Genomic DNA, 18,890 nt, shown 5'->3' on the forward strand with positions numbered 1-18,890 from the left:
TGGATGGGTTTGGTGTCTCAGATCTGCTTTCAGTTTCTGGTCTCTCACCTGAGGTTGGGTTTAGGTTCTTGCCATTGGTGTTGAAACCTGCGTTGGCGTTCCTGCAGGACTCAAGCCAGGGTGTTATACCAAGCACCTGGCTGATTTTAGGTTGAAGGCCAGCAGCAATTCCAAGAGTAGATCCTTTCTCAGATGTTTACAGGGTTTCTTATTCCCTCATTATATGAGCTGGAAAAGGCAGGGAAGAAGGGAAGTCTGCAAATACAGGTATGGGTTTAACCCTTTACTTAGTCTCAATCCTGTTTCACTAGGGATGGTGAAAGTGCATCCTGGCATCTGGGGTGCCCAAGTTGGCCTGCAGCCTCCCAGGAGTAGCTCCACTCCTTCTGACCAAGGGCTTGTGCTGGTTATGTATGCAGCAAGTGTGGCAACACCAGCACTTCCAAGGTTCTGGGGACTCCCATGCTGCCCCAGGGACACGGAGGGCAGCTGATGAGCATGTTTCCACCCACCCCTTCAGCATCTTGTGCAAGCCAGCAGTACCAGTCAGCAGCGTGGATGGCTGGCGTGCATCTTCCCTGGCTTGCTCTACCTTTAACAGTGCCCACACACATCAGGAGACCCAGACCTCCTCCCCATCATTTATAGACCAAGGAGTGAGCAGCAGATGGCAGCAGGAAGAAAGTAGGCTTGTGATGTGTGTGTGTGTTGGTATCAGAAAGAGAATTTTTGGCCTCTTATATGCACAGATCCTGGATTAGTTTGTAATAGAGCTGGAGCTGGAGGGAAATTAGATGCCAGTGCTGAATAAAGTGATTTTGACAGACAGGAAAGATTACAAGTAATTTTGATCCTACTGAGCATGAATGTGACGGGGGAAAAAAAAGATCATGAATGGCAGAAGCAGCTCAGTGAACATTTCAGGGACTTCACCCAGCAACAGCCACTTCAGCGGTATTGGAGAGAAGGAGCTTGTTTCCCTTTGCTGGAAAGAGCTTCTTCCTGACTTAGTGATGTCTATTCAGGTCAGGCTCAGTTCTCCTCTGCCTTCTCTTCTGCATCTTACAGCAGCAGTCCCTCCCTGACAGGCAAAAGTGATTCATTCTGCTCAGTCCACACACCTCCAGTAATGACTTGCCCCTCCATATATTTTTCTGGGTTCTTGCTTCACTTTACTTGGCTCTGCAATTTTCATTTGATGAGCTATGGGTGACAGGAATTGCTGCTGGTGCAAAGGTCTGTGCAGGTGGACGGGTCTGATCTGCATCAGCAGCACAAACTGTAACCTTGTTAGCCTGCTCTAGCTAGTTAGTAACGCTTTATAATCATCAACCCCCTTTGAAAAATGAGGGGAAATGGGAAAATGGGTCTGCTCTGAAGCGTGTGACATCACAGCTCTCTCTTGTTCCTACCTGCAGCTGGTACTGCCTGGTAACAGTTTGCCCATGTTATAAGGGTGATCCCTGTATTTCAGATAAAAAGAGGAGCTGCTGTGCTGTGCGCAGCACCAAAGCAAAGGTGACTTGCAGTGGGTTGCTGAATGATGCTGGAGGAGTAACTCCTGCCGCATACACAATCCCCTGGCCCTGTAACTAGGGCCACCTCTGAGGCTGGGGGTCCCAACCTTCAGTTGCTGCCATGCCCTGGCTGTCCCACTGGTGCCACCGCTGGCTGATGTGCTCTCTCCCTTCATTCCTGGGCAGCGTTTGCAGAAGATGACACAGCCCAAGCCAGAGGTGCACGCTCAGAACAATGGCCTCCAGCCGAAGACATCCTTGAATGGGAGGGTCTTGGATGCTGCCGTCTAGAAGAGCCCAGACTTCCTCGCCATGCCCCGTAGATGCTCGTGCCATGTTGTCCCTTGAGCTTCTCCGGCACAGCTCGCTGTCCCTGGCTCCACGGTGGCTTTTACTTGTCAAAGAGAGGAGCTGGCAGAGGAACCCTCTCACATCTCTTCCTCCCAGCCCGGCTTACCAAAGCTCTGCGCAAGCAGTGACTGTCTTCATCCTGCAATAACCTGGTCCAGGCTCTCAGTGCCCAGGTCTTCCTCCTCATGACAAGTGGTGATGTCTCTAGAGAGCTTAAACTGATCACTGATCATTTTTCTGTTCTTCTTCTTGCCTTTCCAGGTGAACCTCCATAAAGCATCCCATAGCACACAGCTGTGCTGTCACCCCAGGGAGCCAGCTGACACCGCGTTTAAATCCCAGCCAGTTGTCGATTGATCTAGCATAAACCAACACTAGTAAATGTGTAACTGGAGGGGATATGGCAGAATGAGGGATTCCAGTGAGGAGCCCAGCGTGCTGGTAGCTGTAGGACATCGCTCTAAAACTGGAGAAGGGCATCAGGACAGTGTGTGCTGCTCACAGGTGCCATGTTTCAGCCCTGTGCAGTCTCCAGCCCTTTTCGCTGCATCCATTGGGGCTGGCACTGTGAGCCAGAGCCTAGCAGAGTAGGCAGCCTTTTTCTTCCGGAGTGTCCTGCCCTCTGCAGCAGTGTGCAGTAGCTGCTTCCTGACCCTAACATAAGTGGAGGGCTCTTTGCTAGAGGCTGTCAAGTCTTCTACACTGACCACTCTCAGCCGCAGTCAGCTTTGTGCAGAGGCTAAAGACCTGTGTGTGATGGAGAGACTTTCCAGCAGTGTGCAAATCTCCCCCCGAAGCCAAGCCGGAGCAGGGTAGTTCCTGCCAAACACCCTCCCTGGCTGCGTCCCCAGGTGGGAAGCGGTAAGATGCATCATAGTGCCCACGGGTGGTTTAGCTTATACCTTTGGCAGGAACTGGCAACACCTAAATCCCAGCTAGTGGAAGGCAGGCGCTCCTGGGGGATCCTGCAGGACATAGCTGCCATGTTCAAACCCACTCCTGTGAACCAGTGCTGACTTCCCTTGGGAAGTGTCTGTGCAGACAGCTGCTGGCACTGGCACGTCCCGACTCCCAGCACACACATCACAGGAGGCTGAGAGCTGTTGCAGACGATGCTGGAGGAGTGTATAACACCTCAGAGAAGGCTGGGAAGTGTTTCAGAGCAGTCCTAAAGCAGCAGCGTATTTCTTAGTTCTAAAGCCTTGATAAAGGAGGTGGCTCATCATAACACCATGTGCAGGTGCGATAGTGATGCTCCCAGTTGTGACAGCTTCCCAGTGACCCCAAGCAGAGGTATCTGTGTACTCAGAGTATTTGATGAGCACCTGTCATAGAAGTGCACACATGGTGTAACTTAGTGCAGATTAGTCTCTCCCTTCCCTTGGCACCCTGACAGCATTGCTAGGTCTGTTCACGCTCCCGGATTCAGCTCAGAAACAACAAATTCATAAATAAGTGCCCAGGAAAAGGTGTGTCCCACTCATGCTTCCTACCAGAGTCTGGTCTTGTAGGTGCCATGTTGAAGTCCCCTGTGGGTCTCACCACAGGTGCCAGCTGAGCGGTGAGCCGGTGTGCAATTGCCCTGCACTCCAATAGGAGCTGAAAAATGATGCAGGTTGGTCCCATGCTGCCTGCCTCTGGTGCATGGGGCCAGCCTGCTCTTCTGCTGGTCTCCCAGACTCAGGGTCAGTAATGTAAAGAGGAAAGAAGTTGTCTGTTTAAAGCTGAATTCAGTCACCTTTGGGGTTGGGTTCCCTACCAACTCATCAATGCATCTCAATTAACATTGCTTTAGATGTATAACCAATTTGTATTTGTACATGTGGCACATGCTGTGTCCTGGCTCTTAGTGGTTGTGGCTGCCAGGTCTTGAGTGCATGTTTTGAGGTCTCCGACACCACGAGCTGAGATCACACCCTCTCTCACATCTAATCATTTGGGTGTTTACATCAAAAAAATTGCAGCTGTTAAATAGACATGAGGAAACGCTGAATTTACAGGCTTGATCTTGTAAAGCCGAAAGCCAAACACTGAAAGCTGCAATCATAGTTCATCACAATTAATCTCAGCCAGTCACAGACATGTCAACTTGCCTTTCCTTGCCCCTTAATTGCCAGTGCCAGTAGAGCTGAAATCTTATTTCACTTCACCTATTTTTATAAACCAGAGGACAAAGGAAACCACTCTTCATATACATATATGTCCTCTGAGAGGGACATCTGTAGTGAAAACAGATGTTAGCCTCTGATTGTTGCAGCAATGATCTTTACTAGAAACCTGCTTTTGCTCTGCATCCAGGTCACATAACCTCCCTGAGAGCTGCGCAGGTGATGGCCAAAGAAGTCCATTCTTGAGTGAGGCCTTAAAACCATGGAAGACCCAGATTTTTCCAACTTCACTGGGGCAGCTCAGGTCAGAGGTAGAACAAATCTGTCAGTGTTCGTTTTGTAAACTCTTGGCCAAAAAGCTTGGTTGTTGGGAGAGCTGTTCAAAGGGTTGGGCTGTCCAGGTTGTTCCTCCAAGAGAGTGGAGAAGGAAGGGTCCAGAAAACAAAGTCCCTTCCCTGGTGACTGAGGATATGCCTAAATCTCCAATGCCTTTTTGCTGGGAATTTAATCCCAGCATCTCTCTGACTTGTGGCTTTGTGTGTGGCAGGTGCAGAACATCACTCCAGGTACAGCAGCAGTGGCTACGCTGCACACGGGCTGCTCATAACAACAATATTTGATGAGATTTAGCTATTTGCTCAGTTCCCTGCCTGTGACCTTCCCATTTGCTCTCCCTCCTGCCCTGCTCCTTTTCGTTGCCTTGCTTCACTTCTTCCCCATGTCTATCCAGTAGAAATTATCTACCTCAGCTTACTTCCTGCTTTTTTGCTTTCACCACTGTCAAATTACAGCTCTCCCTCCTTTCTCTTCTCCTTTGTCTTCTTTCCTCATTTCTATCTCTATTATCACCAGCATCACTCTCCTGCTTCTCTCACGTGCTCTCCTGTGGCTCAGCCACTCACTGTGCACACACTCACCCCTTCTGCCTGCTGAAAGCTGGAGCTCAGGACCCCATGGAAGGGCTCACCTTCCTGCAGAATCCAGTCCCTAAGAACCAATTTCCATCCCAATACCAAAATTATAATGAAGTTCAAGCTATCTTCCTTTTTGCACCAGAAAGTGCTGTGCCAAGCAATGCTCTCTCTTGGTGTTACTAGAAGAGACATTTCAACCCATATTCCACCAGTCTCTGCAGAGCTGTGCCTGTTCTGAAAGATTTTGTGGCCTTTCCTGTTTTTGCACTTTTATTTTATTTCCACTGTGAATGTTTGGATCTGTGAAGTCTGGCATTTGCAGTCTTGCAGGGAGGAATTTGCCCTTAGCCAAGCTCTGTCTAATTGACTGATCCTTTTCTCCAGCATTTCAAACTCATCCTGTCCTTAGTGTTAGAAGAGCCTTCCCACCTTCACTGCATGCAGGTTTCCCACCTAGTAAGAAAACAGGGCTGGGGACGGCCCCTTGAGCTCATCCCAGGCCTCAGGAATGTCGCTATGGGCAGCTCCAGCAAAGCAGCCATATCTGCCTGTTGGTTTTTTGAAGTCAGGCTTCGGATTCCAGCTGAAAGTGCCAGTGATTCCTCCGCGAGAACTGCTTTTGTGCTGTTCCCAGGGAGCGTCACTTCTGCTGACCACCACTTTGCCCCTCATTCCTTTCGGCTCACCCAGCAGAGAGGACATGTGCGTGGCCAGGAGTGCACACTCCCCTCTCCCCCCTACTGCAGATGAGGAGATCCCACTCCCCTGTGCTCACCCACAGTGCTCCTGCCTTTTTTGCTCTGCCCCCTTGCCTCCCCAGCACCTGCCAGCCTCTCCCTCCTGCCACGGGCAGCTGCTCAAAATAATCCCCCATGAAACCTCTTAATTCTAAGGAGCTATTTAGGGAGCTGTGCTCAAATCCCTCCGAAATCCTCTTTTTCCTGAGGGCTGTGAAAAATAAAATAAATGCCATTGCCCCCACCCTCTGCCACAGCAGCGGGGGCTGAGGGGGGCAATGGGGAAGGCAGGATTGCTTCGTTGCTGCTCAAGTGCCACTTCCCTGGAGAAGCGGGTGTGATCCTCTCCCCCAGGAGAGGGGAACTCTTCCTGCTGCCATTCTCCCAGATGTGCTCTAACAGCTGGCAGCTGGTTGTAAAACACATGTGCAATGTCCACAACACGATACCCATGCCGTGTGGCACTGTAAGGCTTTGGCTAGCCCACCACCACATAGCTTGTAGTCTCTCCACAACTCCATTAAACAATGTGTTTGTTGGGCGCAGGTGTGCTGTGCATTGGGGGTGCCCTTAAAGCTGGCATCATCCTGGGTGAGCAATTTGTCTTTATCCCTCTCCTGTCCCAGGGTGGGTGTGTGTGGTTTCTCTCTGGATTGCGGGACCCTGTTTCCGTTTGGTGGTGATGGTGAAATAGGGAGGGGGTCTGCACCACTAAGGGGCATGTCTGCTGTTGTTGTTTGCTGGATTGAGGGCTACCAGCCTACCCATGGTGATGGAGCTTGCACCGAGCACACTGCCTGCTTTCCTCAGGAGCTGAGTGCATGAAACACAGTGCTCAGCTTCGGATGCCAATACTAGCACTAGAGGCCATGCGGTGTGCCCAGCATGGTTTTCCTCTCCTGCTGTCTGATCCTGTCTCTGTACAGCTCCAGCTATTGGTCAGAATCCACTGAGCAGCTCAGTGGTAGGAACAAAAAAGTCTGGAAGCTCTGAAACCTACTGATGACACCTGGGAGCTAGATCTTAACAATGAGTGCAGGGACCATTCTGATCATTGCACCCTTCAAAGGGCTTAATGGAAAGGAAAGAGAAGAGATGTCAAGAGAGGGTTGAAAGATGGAGGCTCCTATGAGGGCTGGCTACCATCTCCCCCTCCACCATGCGGGCCACTGCAACCCTCCTTAGGTGTCACTCCTTCCCCCCTTCTCTGCTTTGCATCCTCTTGCTCACCTGTCTCACCTTCCCCCTTTGGGGAGAGGCTTGCCTGCTCGTGGCAGCTTTTCCCTCCTCAGCCCTGCTCGGCACCAGTGGCCTCTCAGCTCCAAATCACTGCAAAGGTGTGCCTGCTGCTGGGCGGGGGGGGGGGCGGGGGGGTGTGGGGCTGAGGCAGGCAGGCTGGCAGCAAGTGGTGGGGCAGGCTCTGCACAGAGGCTCAGGTGCTGACACGTTCCTGCTCACCCAGTCACCCCTGTGCAGGGTCTGTGTCTCCTTTCTTCCTCAGAGCTTCCCACCGGCTCTGCTAGCAGTGCTTCTGCCTGGTATGGGAAGCCAGTGCTCTTTTGTTGACACCTAATGGGGATGTCAAGCGTTTTCCTCTCCCCTACTGACAGCCCTCCATAGCCTCAATGGAGGGGAACAAAGATGCTGTGAAAGCAAAAGTCAAAGGACTGTACACTCCAAGCATTTTAACAGCTTTCCTCCCTTTCTGCATCTTTAATAGTATGTTAAAGTGGTGCTTGTGGTCAGAGGTCCAGGCAAGCATTGGACCTCCTCAGAGCTGCTCGGCAGCAGTGACATTACCACCCTGGCCCTCAGGGTTTGTTCACCCCATCAGGAGCAACCCCTGGGGCTGGTGTCTCTCCCTCCAGTGTTAGGTGTCCTGTTCAGCATAGGTCCCTGCATGTCCCCTCCCATGCCCCAGTGGCGTGCAGCAGGAGGGTTGCCTGTGATGCTGTGTGGCATTTTCCCTGGCTTTAGTGCTTGCCCTGGCACATCCCAAGGGGCTGGGACCCATGCGTGACTGTTAACTGCTGGATAAAGGGTTTTGAGCCACAGGGCCATGGGGGATACCTGGGTGGTGGCCCTGGGGCAGACAGCCAGGGGGTGGCAAGGGATGGGGTGGCCTCTCAGTGTCCACACCACCATGCTGTCTGAGGCAGCGCTGCCAAGGGCAGTTCGGGGCTCCTGCCAAGCGTGCATCCATCATCCTCACAATGCCGTCAGCCAGGAAGTGCCTGTGTCTGGAGATGCTCAGGAGAGGTTAGTGCTCCCCATGCTGATACCTGACAGCCGTGACGCTGATGGAGATGCCTCCCGACAGCCCGGCATGATGCTGCTGTGCTGCCAAGGAAATGACACCAGCCTCCATCGGGGCCCCAGGGACCAGCCACAGTCTCTTGCGGGGTGGCATGTGTCCCCACCACAACCTGTGGGGGCCAGCAGCCCTCAACCCTCATCTGCAGCCCTGTGCAGAGCAGCTATGGAGGGGTTTCATCTTGGTCGTACTCATGCACCACAGAACCCTTCTCCAGGGGACCCTGGGGGGGGTCCAGGTGTTCTGCTTCCAGATGAGGAAACCCAACCCAGCAGGAAGGGACTCACCTGAGTCACTGGTGTAATGATAGCTGGGGGGGGACTGGCCTCAGAGGGCCCCATAGCCAGAGCATGGGGCAGGTAACCTGCCCAGGGGCACTCCTGCCCGGGCACTGCATCTCCTGCAACCCCAGGGGGTGCTGGCAGAGCAGGGCACGGCTGCCCACCTGGATTTTTTTCTCCCTTTGGAGGCTGTGTCGCTCTGTGAAGGCTCTTGGCTGGTTTGTGTTGCATCATGCTGTTTGGGGAAACCCAAATACCCCCGCAACGAAAAGCACCTGCGAGTTTAGTGCTGACGCTGTGACCCAGCTCCAGATAAAACCTGTCCCATATTTGTCCAGGTAAGAGGTTCTACAGTGTAAACTCTGCCCTTGCCATCAACCTAAAGAGCACCGCTTCCTGCCCGCTCAATGGCTCCAAAGTCCCATACATATTCTTGGAGGTACATCAGCCCCTGGGCTGGCCCTGTGGGACAATGGGGGGATACGGGCTCACCCACGCCTTGTGTCTGAGCACGCAGGCAGCGCTGGCCCCTTGTCCCGCTCTCTGCCCATCCCCAGGGAGTCCATGTGCCTTTTGGCCGCAGCTTGCCCTTGTCTGCATGGCTGAGCCTGGTCGCCTGCCACCTCCTCTTCTGCGCATCCCCTCTGACATGTGCCAGAGCTGAATGACGTGCCTTTAAAAATAAGTCCTCGGTGGGGAGAAGGATGTGAGATGGAGTGGGATGCACGCTTTTGGTTGGAGGTGGACAACATCCCCCTCTGCCTCTCCCTGCCCTCCTGATGGTGCCACGATGTCCCAGCTCCAGGTCGCTGCCTGCCCAGCCCATGGTACAAATGCTTGAATCAGTTTTTGAAGTGTTTGGTCCTGCAGGAGGGAGAGAAGGAGAGTCAGCATCCCTGTCCTCTCTCTGCACTTACTGCAAATGAAGGGATTAGGAATTATAATCAAAGATTCTTATTTAAAGCGGCTTTTCAGCTCTGTGAGGGGAACTTCAGCATGATGCTCCTAGGGGAGGTGGGTGACAGAGCAGCTGTCACAACTCCAGCCAGCACGGGTGCTTGGGCAGCAGCAGCCGAGGCTCAGTGGTGCCTGCCAGGCTCCAGGAGCAGCTGCGTGGGGCAACGCTTCAGTGGGGAGAGGGTATGTGTGCAGGGGGTCTGGGTACCCTGGGCCCATGGTACAGGGGGGTCCCATGTCTGAGTACCTGCCTTGGCACTGTGTAGTGTGTCAAATGCGCACTGGGCAGGTGCTACTGTCAGCCTGCACTGATGGATTTTCAGGGGTTCCCAGATGCTTTGAGCTTTGAAATCAAAGAGGGGGCTGTTTCTTTGGGGATGGAGAGTGAGTCTGTATTAGCCATGGCTGTTTAAATGGGAGCTTTCTGGGTGGGCCACACAGCCATGGTGAGAGGTACGCACCAGCCTGGTCCCCTTGGCAGCATCCCAGCCACTGTCTGGTGGGCTGCCACATGTATACAGCCCTGTGGGGGCTGCCCCCCTCCCCGGCAGCACCACAGAACCCAGGACAACCCTCCAGGTGTGGCAAGTCCTCTGCAAGGCAAAGCCTCGGGATCTGAGAAGGATTGGCTGCTGCCTGTCTCCCATGGCAGCATCTGCTCCTAGGATACCGAGTGCCAAACGGCACCAGCCAAAGCATCCTGCAGTCCCCAGGAGGCTTTTTTGCCCCATACCACCAGCAGCATCTGCCCAAGTGAAGCACCATGATCTTTCCTCTTTTTCATTTTTTCCCCCAGCTCCATTCTCCTGCTGCGCTCATGGCAGACCTGTGTGAATTGTTAGCAAACTGCTGTTGTTTTCACTGGCATCTCTGCCGCCTTTCCCTCTGCTAATTATTATAGCAGTGCCTCTTCTAGGGCAAGTTGACAGATGGTCAGGGTTTTATCTTTGAACAAGCTATTTAATAGGGGCTTCTGCTTTTCTCTTGCACATTTTTTCCTGGCTGCGTGTCCTGAGATGCTGGATGGGTTGCCCTTTTCACCAGGGATGCTGGAAGATGTGAGCTGAGGGTGAAGGCTGAGATCAGATCCCAGTGGGTGCATTTTTTTCTTTCCCTTCAGAAAGGGACAATAATTCTGCCCGAGTTCATGTGGTGCTTACTGAACTTACTGAGCAATGCTCTGCCTCCCTACAAAAAGATGTGACAGGGAACCAGTCCCCATGAGGAGCTGAAAAGGGCTGTGTCAAATGCTGGGTCCTAAAGGGCAGATCCTAAGTGCACAGAAAGTCGATGTAAGTGCTGAAGCCAGCACGCAGCCCAATGGTGCCAGCTGAAATCTGGCTTGCAGAGACTGACCTGTGCTCCAGCTTACACTGCCGTGGGCTGCATGGCTTTGCTGTGGCCCTCTGGGTGCAGGGGAGGCAACTCCTTCTGTAGGTGGAGGGTCACAGGCTGTGACTGTGAAGACAGGGAGAGCTAACGCTGGCAGGGATTGCCTGGCCAGTGAGTGGGGCTGCCTTAGATGCACCATGGAGCCACGTATGACATCCGCTGATGCTGACTGTTGACTGCTGATCTGCCTGGGCCATTGTACTTGAAAACCCCGTTTGAAGTCTGAGACAAAAGCTCAGCAGGCTGCAATGTCTGAGATCTTGTTCTTTCTGGAGCAGAAGCTGCTCTCAAGTGCTGGAGAGCTGAGCGGGGTGAGCGGTTCGTGCAGCCAGCTTGTAGGCACTGGGAGGGCTCGCTGCGCCCCCCTGCCCTTGTGTGCCTGATGGATGTGCCAGGTTTTGCTTTAGAAAGCTAAAGCTGGGATTTCCCCACACTGTTGCTGTGTCCCAGGCTCTGCAGGGGATATACAAGGACCCAGAACCTTCTGGACCTGCTCCAGGAGCAAGGGGAAAGCTTCCCTTTGCATGACAGTGAAGACCAGGGAAACAGGGGGAGGCTTGGGGCACCTGCTTTGTGGCAATGCCTCAGTGGAGACACCGGCACCAGGCCCTGCCTGGTATGACCAGGCTTACTGCAGAGACTATTTTCCCTGTTTTTAGCAGCCTTTCTGTGTACTTGGTTCTAAAAAGTTTTCAAAGCCAAGTGTCCCAGACACTTAGTACGATTAGCACGGAGCTGTCTGGTGATGTCTACCCCAGTGAGAGGGTTAGTGCGGGTCTGGGCTCCCTGCACAGCAGGGCTGTGGCACCGCTCGCTGTTTTGTTTTCCCTTACCTTCACTTCTCCCTCCCTAGGAAGGTGAAGAGGGTTTTGGCAGCTTTTCTTGCCTTTCACTCGGGTAGTTACAACAGTCGTAACACCAGCTGTCCCAGGTTACACCTATTGCTCCTGCCAAGGCACTTCTCCTGGTGGGGAAAAAGCTCCACTTGTAGCATCCCTGGAGGGCTAACTGCTGTCACAGCCCAGCTGGCAGCCCCCCACGCTGTGCCCTGCCTGCCTGCCTGCGCCGGGCTTAGCTGTTTCGGGCCTGGCGGGGGGCAGCACAGAGATTTCTGCTCAGAATATTTGGCTTTGTGTTTTTCCCACAGGGAACGTGTTGTCCTCCTATGCTGCCCGAACACTTTGCTCCAAGTTTTTTACGAAATATAATGAATAGCTCATTTCAAACAGGTGGTAAGGGGAGGAAGGGGGAAGCGCTTCCCCCACCACAGGCAGCGGCAGGAGGAAGGAGGGCGCGGGGACAGCTGTGGTGGGGGTGTACCAGCAGCGAGATGGTGGCCACGGGAGGGGCAAGCATCCCCGCACCATGCAGTTGCACATCCTGCAGAGGAGCATCAGGACACCCAGGGGACACCCAGGGCTGCTGCCAGCACGGAGCCCTGCAAAGCCGTTGCCTTTCAGTGCGTCACCCTGGGCTGACCCAGCTCTTTCTCAGCCAGCCATGCAAATGGCATGGGGTGGCAACTGGGAGGACACGGGTGACTTTAGTGACCTGCGGGTGGACACCAGTTCACAGCAGGGTGTGGGAGGAAGCTGCTCCGTTGCATCTGATTTAGTATTAGGAAATTTGTGAGTAGCAAAGATGGGCCACCAGCTCAAGGAAATCCTGAGTGTGCAGCTGGGCAAGAGGAGGAGAGGGGCCATTTGTCATGTTGCTAACATTGCAGCAAGTCTACGAGTAGTCAGCATGAGACTTCTAAACATTTGAGATGAAGAATTGAAATGTACTTAAAAGTCAAAACTTCCATAATGTGAGGAAATAGGAAGGTGTACATGGAATATCAGGATGGGTATATTTCACTTAAATCATTTTTTCTGCTACAATTCTTGGCCCTACAGTTCTGTAGAGGAAGATCCTTCCTTCTCCCCTTCTATTCCCTGTTGTTTTGGGTTTTTTTAAACTAACTTCATATTGTTTGGGGCACCCTACTCTTCATGAGGAGGAAGGCTTAAGAAGACAGGATTCTTGTTTTCAAGAAGTCACTAATGACTATGCCACACTGTCAGACCCCACAGCTGGAGCATGGGTGTTGCATAAATTAAGAGCCTACCCTACATGCTGGAGAACAATCCCGGCTTGTGGTTTGTATTGATTAAGGCAGAAAACACAACTTCTCAGCCAGCTTTTAACCTCAGTTACACTCATTAGCTGTAGGAAAGATGCTCCAAGACCAGCCAAGTGTGGCAGAGCTCCTAAATGGTTAAATCCCACCACCCTACTCACCATCTGTCCTCATCCTTGAGGTATGCGCTTAATTTCAGCCACCTTTCTTAGGTCAGGCAGGAGTATGTGCATGATGCCAGGTTGCTGGGCTCAGGATCCGAGCAGTGACTTTACAGAGGGGCACCTCTGCCCCAGCAGCTGATGATGGAAAATCTGAATTTGTGGGGAATGGTGGAGCCTGACTCTGCGATCACCTGCACCCCAGGGACCCCCAAGACACCAGCACAATCCTTCCAGAGTACCCCCGATGTGGTGGAAAGGGGCCCATCGTGTCCTGCACACAGCAACGACATGGCAGGCACTGTCCCCTCGCTGTCCCTGATAAGGGACTGTGGCACGGCAGCCTCGGGTTTGTGGGAACCTTCCTGCCACTACATTGCTCCCTGAGGGCTCCACTCCGTGTTGGCTTTGGGATGGGTACTTGACCCCAGGGACAACATCTGCAAAGCAGGAAGGCAACAGGCTGCGTAGTGCCGAGTTCGGTGGCAAGTCTTCTGCATCTTGCTTGATGGGGGTAGGTAGAACCCACTCGCAGCAAAGCACTTGAGGGATGTGCTTAATTTAAAGTCCGTCTTAAAAGTTACAGAGAAAAGCTGCATCTCAAAATTCTCTGTGGAAAAGAGCAGTGTATTTTGATCAACTCTGAACACGCTATATATATGTTATTGCATATTATGTACACTGTATAGATTTAATGGTGTACAGATGCAATGTGACAATTGTGGTAACGTGCTTTTTGGACTGTAATCTCTTTGTAGCAGCACTACCTATATGTGCTATATAGTATCTGTCCCAAAGGGACATGCCATCTTCTGATTAATAATAGTATCTGCACATCGGAGCACGTTAGGAGTATTTCACATATAGACAATCTGTTTTTATTGCTTTCATCTTTACAGCCAGGTGTGCGATCTAAACATCAGGCAGAAACTTCTCCAATAATCTCCTGTTTCAAAACAACTTAGAAAACGACTGTTTGGGATGGGCTGATTTATAATATATCCGTGGCACACAAAAACATAAATGGAAGCCTCTGCATCCCTGGGAAACTCCTTGTCTCAGAGGGATTTCTGTCCTCCCAAGTGTTTCACCATGGGCTTGGGGATTTAAGAGATTCTTTGAAGCCAGCAAGGAATGTGCAACCTATAGACAGGGTTTTTTTAGCAGGTGCAATCTGAATCCAGCATCTATTTGACTCAACTGCAAAAACGTAGGTTGCCTTCCCCCATCCACTGCAGAGGAGAGCTTGCTTTGTGTGCACGTGTTTGCCTCTGATGATCTCTCTCATCCCTGTGCAGAACTTCACAAAGGTCAGTTTCATTAACCTTGGGGTTATGTTTTGTGTAAATATGCATGTTTATCTGATTTGCATGGGAAATGTCATTTTCCTTACATGTCTCCCATCCAAATGTTAACCAAGCCTGAGCCTACGTAGCTTGTGAGATGTGCTGTGATGGTAACTGCAGCCAGCACAGCTGTCCTGCTCAGGCAGAGCACGGCTGCATACGCCTGATATTTTTGTACGGTGTGTTCAGCTCTGTGGACAGTAGAGGTGCCTACATGTTATCTGCCATATAATCCTACACGTTGGCAGACGGTGTGTGCATTAACACACAGTATGTGCTGATGTCTCCGGGTGCATGAGTTTCTCTGTGGCCAGCTGGCATCCAACACACGCACTGGCACATGCGGCTTGTGAAGTTGCTCTCCTTGTCACAGCGTGCACACACAGCAGCATGCGCTTTGCATGGGTGTGCAAGCCTCCTCCCACAGAGGTGTAGAGCTACACAGACGTGAGCAGAGGGCTTGGGGCTGGCTCTGCTGCATGCCAGAAACATGGAAAGGAAGGAGCTGCAGCGCAGAAGGGCTTTGCCTTCCCCCCCTCACTGTTTTCCTCTCTGCCTCACTACAGGGGTGAATTTCACATTGAGTTGCCATCTCTTGGACAAGATTATTTCTTCCTGGTTTCCTCTGGATCTGATCCTCAGAGAGCCTGAGCACTGAGCTAGCTTCTGCTGCATTTGATGAAAAATCAGCAGTAGCCGCAGCGGGCTGCCCCTGAGACCAGCAGGAAGCCATGCTGCTCAGCACTCCCTGGGAGCACCCCCTTGGTGTGTCACCCGTGTGCCTGCACATGTCACTGGAGCCCAGGGACACGGTGTGTGTGTGTGTGTGTGGGGGGGGGGGGGGTCTGAGGCAAAGAAAACATTAGCGCGCAAGTGACATATCTCAATATAATTTCTAAAACTCTATTAATTGAACAGATAAAATACCTCTGATCTATTTTTTGTTATTTTGTTACAAAATATTAGCCATTTGGACTCTTTGCTAGGTGTGACCACACCGCTGTTCCCAAAGGCAGCTTTTCTTCATGGTATTTACAGCAGGAAACAGGTACAGACAGACAGGTGCTTTCAAAAGCCTACACACATGTAACGCTTCTGTTGTTAGTTTTTTAAAAAGACACATTCAGATGGGGTTGTGACTAGTGTTGAAGAGCTGAGTGACTTCAAAGCTGCTGTCCCAGGCATGGCTGTGAAAGGACAAGGACAGCTCTAGCTCACAAAACACTGCCGGCAGTCCCTGGAGCCTACATAGCACAGTGAGGCAGCTGGTGGAGGGGGAGACAGGGGACTCTGCTCAGCAACTTGCATTTCAAAGCAGAGGCTCTGTCAAGCAGCAGCTTCCTTGATTTAGGGCTCAGATTTGTTTTGGAAACCTCACAAATATGTGCAGATAGTTGCAGGCTGAGCCTTCTGAAAAACACGTAACAAAATTCAAAATTCTTACAAGCTCAGAGGCCCTGAAATACTTCCAAATCTGGTGGTACCTTTTTATGAAGAAGTTTGAGTATTGATGAAATTCTGGTTGTGGACCATACCTACACCTTTCAGTTACAGGGAGGAGAAAAAACGTGAACCGTGGGATGCTTTGAAGGTCTTGCAGAAAGCACTAAGTGTTGCTACCACGGTGGTCCAGACTATGGCATTAAAAGTACTACAGCAGCCAGCAAACACCGCATTAAACCCAAACTGTTTGCACAAAGCTTGATTCTCCTGTCGCATGTTTTCCATCCCTTTGCTACTGGTATAAACAGATTAATTTCACTGGACCTGCACCAGCATGAGCAAGAGAGAACAAGGACGGAGCCTGACAGTTTGTGTAACACAGCTCTGTAGACCTCAGTAACACCTTGTTCTCTTCTACCATCCAGCAAAGCCACCTTCTTGTTTGGCCACTGACTACCCGACACTCACTGCAGAATACTTTTAACTGGATTTCTCTTTTCTCTCTGCCTCTCCTCCTTTTTCAATATAGAAGGATATGAATTCGGCAGCAAAAAGCCACTGGTTCATTTGGATCGATCTAATCTCTGCAGCAGCTTCCTGCCTGATTCCCCCACCTGAAAGATTGTGCTAGGTTTATCTTCAGAATCACTGCTGTCAAGAGCTGGTGATTTTCCTTTGGGCCGATCCCTCCAAGTGATCTGCAGTACACATTTTGTCCTTCATTACATTGTCACTGACATGCTCCTTTTAGCCTGCACCCTGTCAACAATCACTCTGCGCGCAAGGGTGTCTGTTCACCGTTCTACAGCTACACTGAGTCTGTGTGTCTTGCTTGCGTGTGGGAGAGCTGTGGGAGCAGACAATACAATAGATCAGATGAGGTGCAGACATGCTTTAAAGTGCTTGTCATCCTTCGAGACCAACCTTCATAGGAGAAAAAAAAACATCCATATTTTGAAGTGAAGTCCGAAGGGCTCAGTTAGACAGTAGAATTTGGAGCAACCTGCTCCATGACAACCTGGAATAGAGACGTTTGGTGTCTCTCCAGCTAAACACAACAGAAGATGCTGTAACTAGCAGGCTAGAAGAGAGCAAGATTATCTACGTTTGCTTCTCTTGCCCAAAACTCAAGGCCAGCATTAGTCTTTGCAAGGGCAGGGAAATGGAGCCAACTTGCCATGAGAGACTGCTGTGCCTCAGGTACCTCAGCACTTCAGCTAATTTGCTTCCGCCCTTCATCCAGCGTGAAGAAGGTAGTCTCATGGAAGCTTCCTTATTTCTTCTTTAAATTCTTGTAGCTCTCTCAATCAATTATTAAAGCAGCAAACCTCTCTTGTAGGAACTTCATAGATTTGTCATAAATATTTTATCTAAAAAATTATTTCATCAAGTACCTTAGACTTTTGTTGATGTCAGTTTGTGTTAAATGTCAAGTAAAATCTAATTTATTTATTTTAACACACAGAGAGACCTTCAGTAGCTCACTGCACTCCAGGAGAAAACAAACAAATACTGCCACTCAGACAGTGAAGCAACCACTGAGAAGGGAGGGCAGTGCCACTGCTTGCTGGGTGCCACCCTTTTCACTGCAGCAGCCAGGAAAAATAAAATAACGGCCACACACTACGTTGACTGGACAGTTGGCCGGACAATGGCAGATGGCACACTTAGGCTTTCCCAGGAAGCTATGGGCAGGTCGGATGAGATCCCAGCTGCCATGAGGCAGTGGGGTGTCACCCTAGAGGAAGCCAGCAGCAGATCGGGCCAGCTGTGCCTCACAGCTGGCTGGAGGGTGTGGGGCTGAGCCCTGGCTGGGGTTAAGGACCTCTCCCTGTGCCTAGCTTTGAGATGTGGAGCATCCTCACTGTCCTGAGGGGCTGGCTAGAAGAAAGCTTCTCTGGTGTGAAGGGAGACTGGGCTTCTATCAGGGTTTTCTTACAATCTTTCCTGTCTTCTGCTTCTGCAGTCCTCCCTGAGGCTGTGCCTGTTGGCTCCTGGTCAGTACATTTGCTGTTGTGTGTAGAAGTGGCAGCCTAGCGCCCTGCTCCATCTAAGCAAATAACTTGGACAGACCTGCTGGCATACCTGGGTATGTGGGTCAGGCTCAGAATTAAGGGGACCTGGAACTGAGCAGGTTCCAGCTCTGGAGGGCTGGCCAAGCACAGCAGACCCTTCACCCCAGCCCCTGTCTGCTTCCCTAACCCCATCTGGGCTTATGCCCAGGTTAAATAAGTGAACTCTTCCACTGGAACATTTCAGCAGAGCCAGCAGACATCCAAAGAGCACTGAGGGGAGCCAGTCCCTGATGCACTGGGGGGGCTGTCTTTGGCAATAGCCCCAGAGATGAGCATACTGGTGCAATCCCTAGGGAAATTGCTGTGTGGCTTTTACCCTGCGAAGTAAAAGAAGAGTTTCCTCCATCCATCTTCATTGTCTCCCTTTCCCTGACATTTTGCACGTCCCCACCACTGCCAGCTACTCCTGACACTCCTCACCCAACAGCTGTGTCATCAGCACCCAGTGCTCATGTCTCAGCCTTGCATGGGAAGGAAAAGCATTTATTTCTTTTCCTCTTAAAATAAAAAAAAAATAAAAAAATAAAGGCCCTAAAAGGCATTCTGTCCTATTCTAAAATCCTAATGTTGATCTTCTCAAGCCTTGAAGGGAGACAGAGTGAGACCAAAGCCTTTAAGCTAATTAATACCTTCTCCTCCCTACTGCTTGAAGAGATACTTTTTTTTTCTAAAAATACCTCCATAGCCCATTTTTAATGCAGTCTTCCTCCATATCAATGTCCCCAATAAAGCAGAGGAGCTGTCATCTCTATCTCAGGATCTTCCCCTCCCCTCACTTTGAAGCTGGGATAGGGAGGGAGAGAGCAGAAGCAGCCTTGGAATCTGGTATCTGGGCTGCTTTCCCTCAGGAAGGGCTGATGGAGGCAAGAGCATAGCCAGGCAAGAGATACAGATGGGACCTCCCTGGGTGGTCTCCAAAAAGCCCCCTCCCTCTAACACAGGAGGAGGTGCCCAAGTGAAGGGAACATCCACCTGAGAAGGTGAACCTAACATTTGGCTTTGCTTTCAGAATATAAGAAAGCAGGTGAGCAGGAAACACAAAACTAGCTAGAAGGAGGAAAGCAGAGGTGGGTCTGTTTTATGCTAGAGAAGACAATCTTTGTGTGTGTGTGTATGTGTTGAGGTGGGAGGGCACCTCTTGGTGCCGTCTCTTTGGAAAAGTATTTATCCAT

The 18,890-nt window shown here is 51.2% G+C and overlaps 1 protein-coding gene across 2 annotated transcripts in view; it reads left to right on the forward strand.

The window, feature by feature from the left end:
* LOC308066354 (sodium- and chloride-dependent GABA transporter 1-like) overlaps positions 1-18,849 on the forward strand; it is a 50,872-nt gene extending 32,023 nt beyond the window's left edge. For both annotated transcript variants that reach the window (XM_080393522.1, XM_080393523.1), the window contains one exon: positions 1,704-18,849. In XM_080393522.1, the coding sequence (XP_080249648.1) occupies positions 1,704-1,808 (105 nt within the window). In that variant the 3' untranslated portion in view covers positions 1,809-18,849. The remainder of the gene's footprint in view (positions 1-1,703) is intronic.
* Positions 18,850-18,890: the final 41 nt, after the last annotated feature.

The sequence above is a fragment of the Falco punctatus genome, assembly GCF_963210335.1.
Source record: "Falco punctatus genome assembly, chromosome: 6".
NCBI classification, from domain to species: Eukaryota; Metazoa; Chordata; class Aves; order Falconiformes; family Falconidae; genus Falco; species Falco punctatus.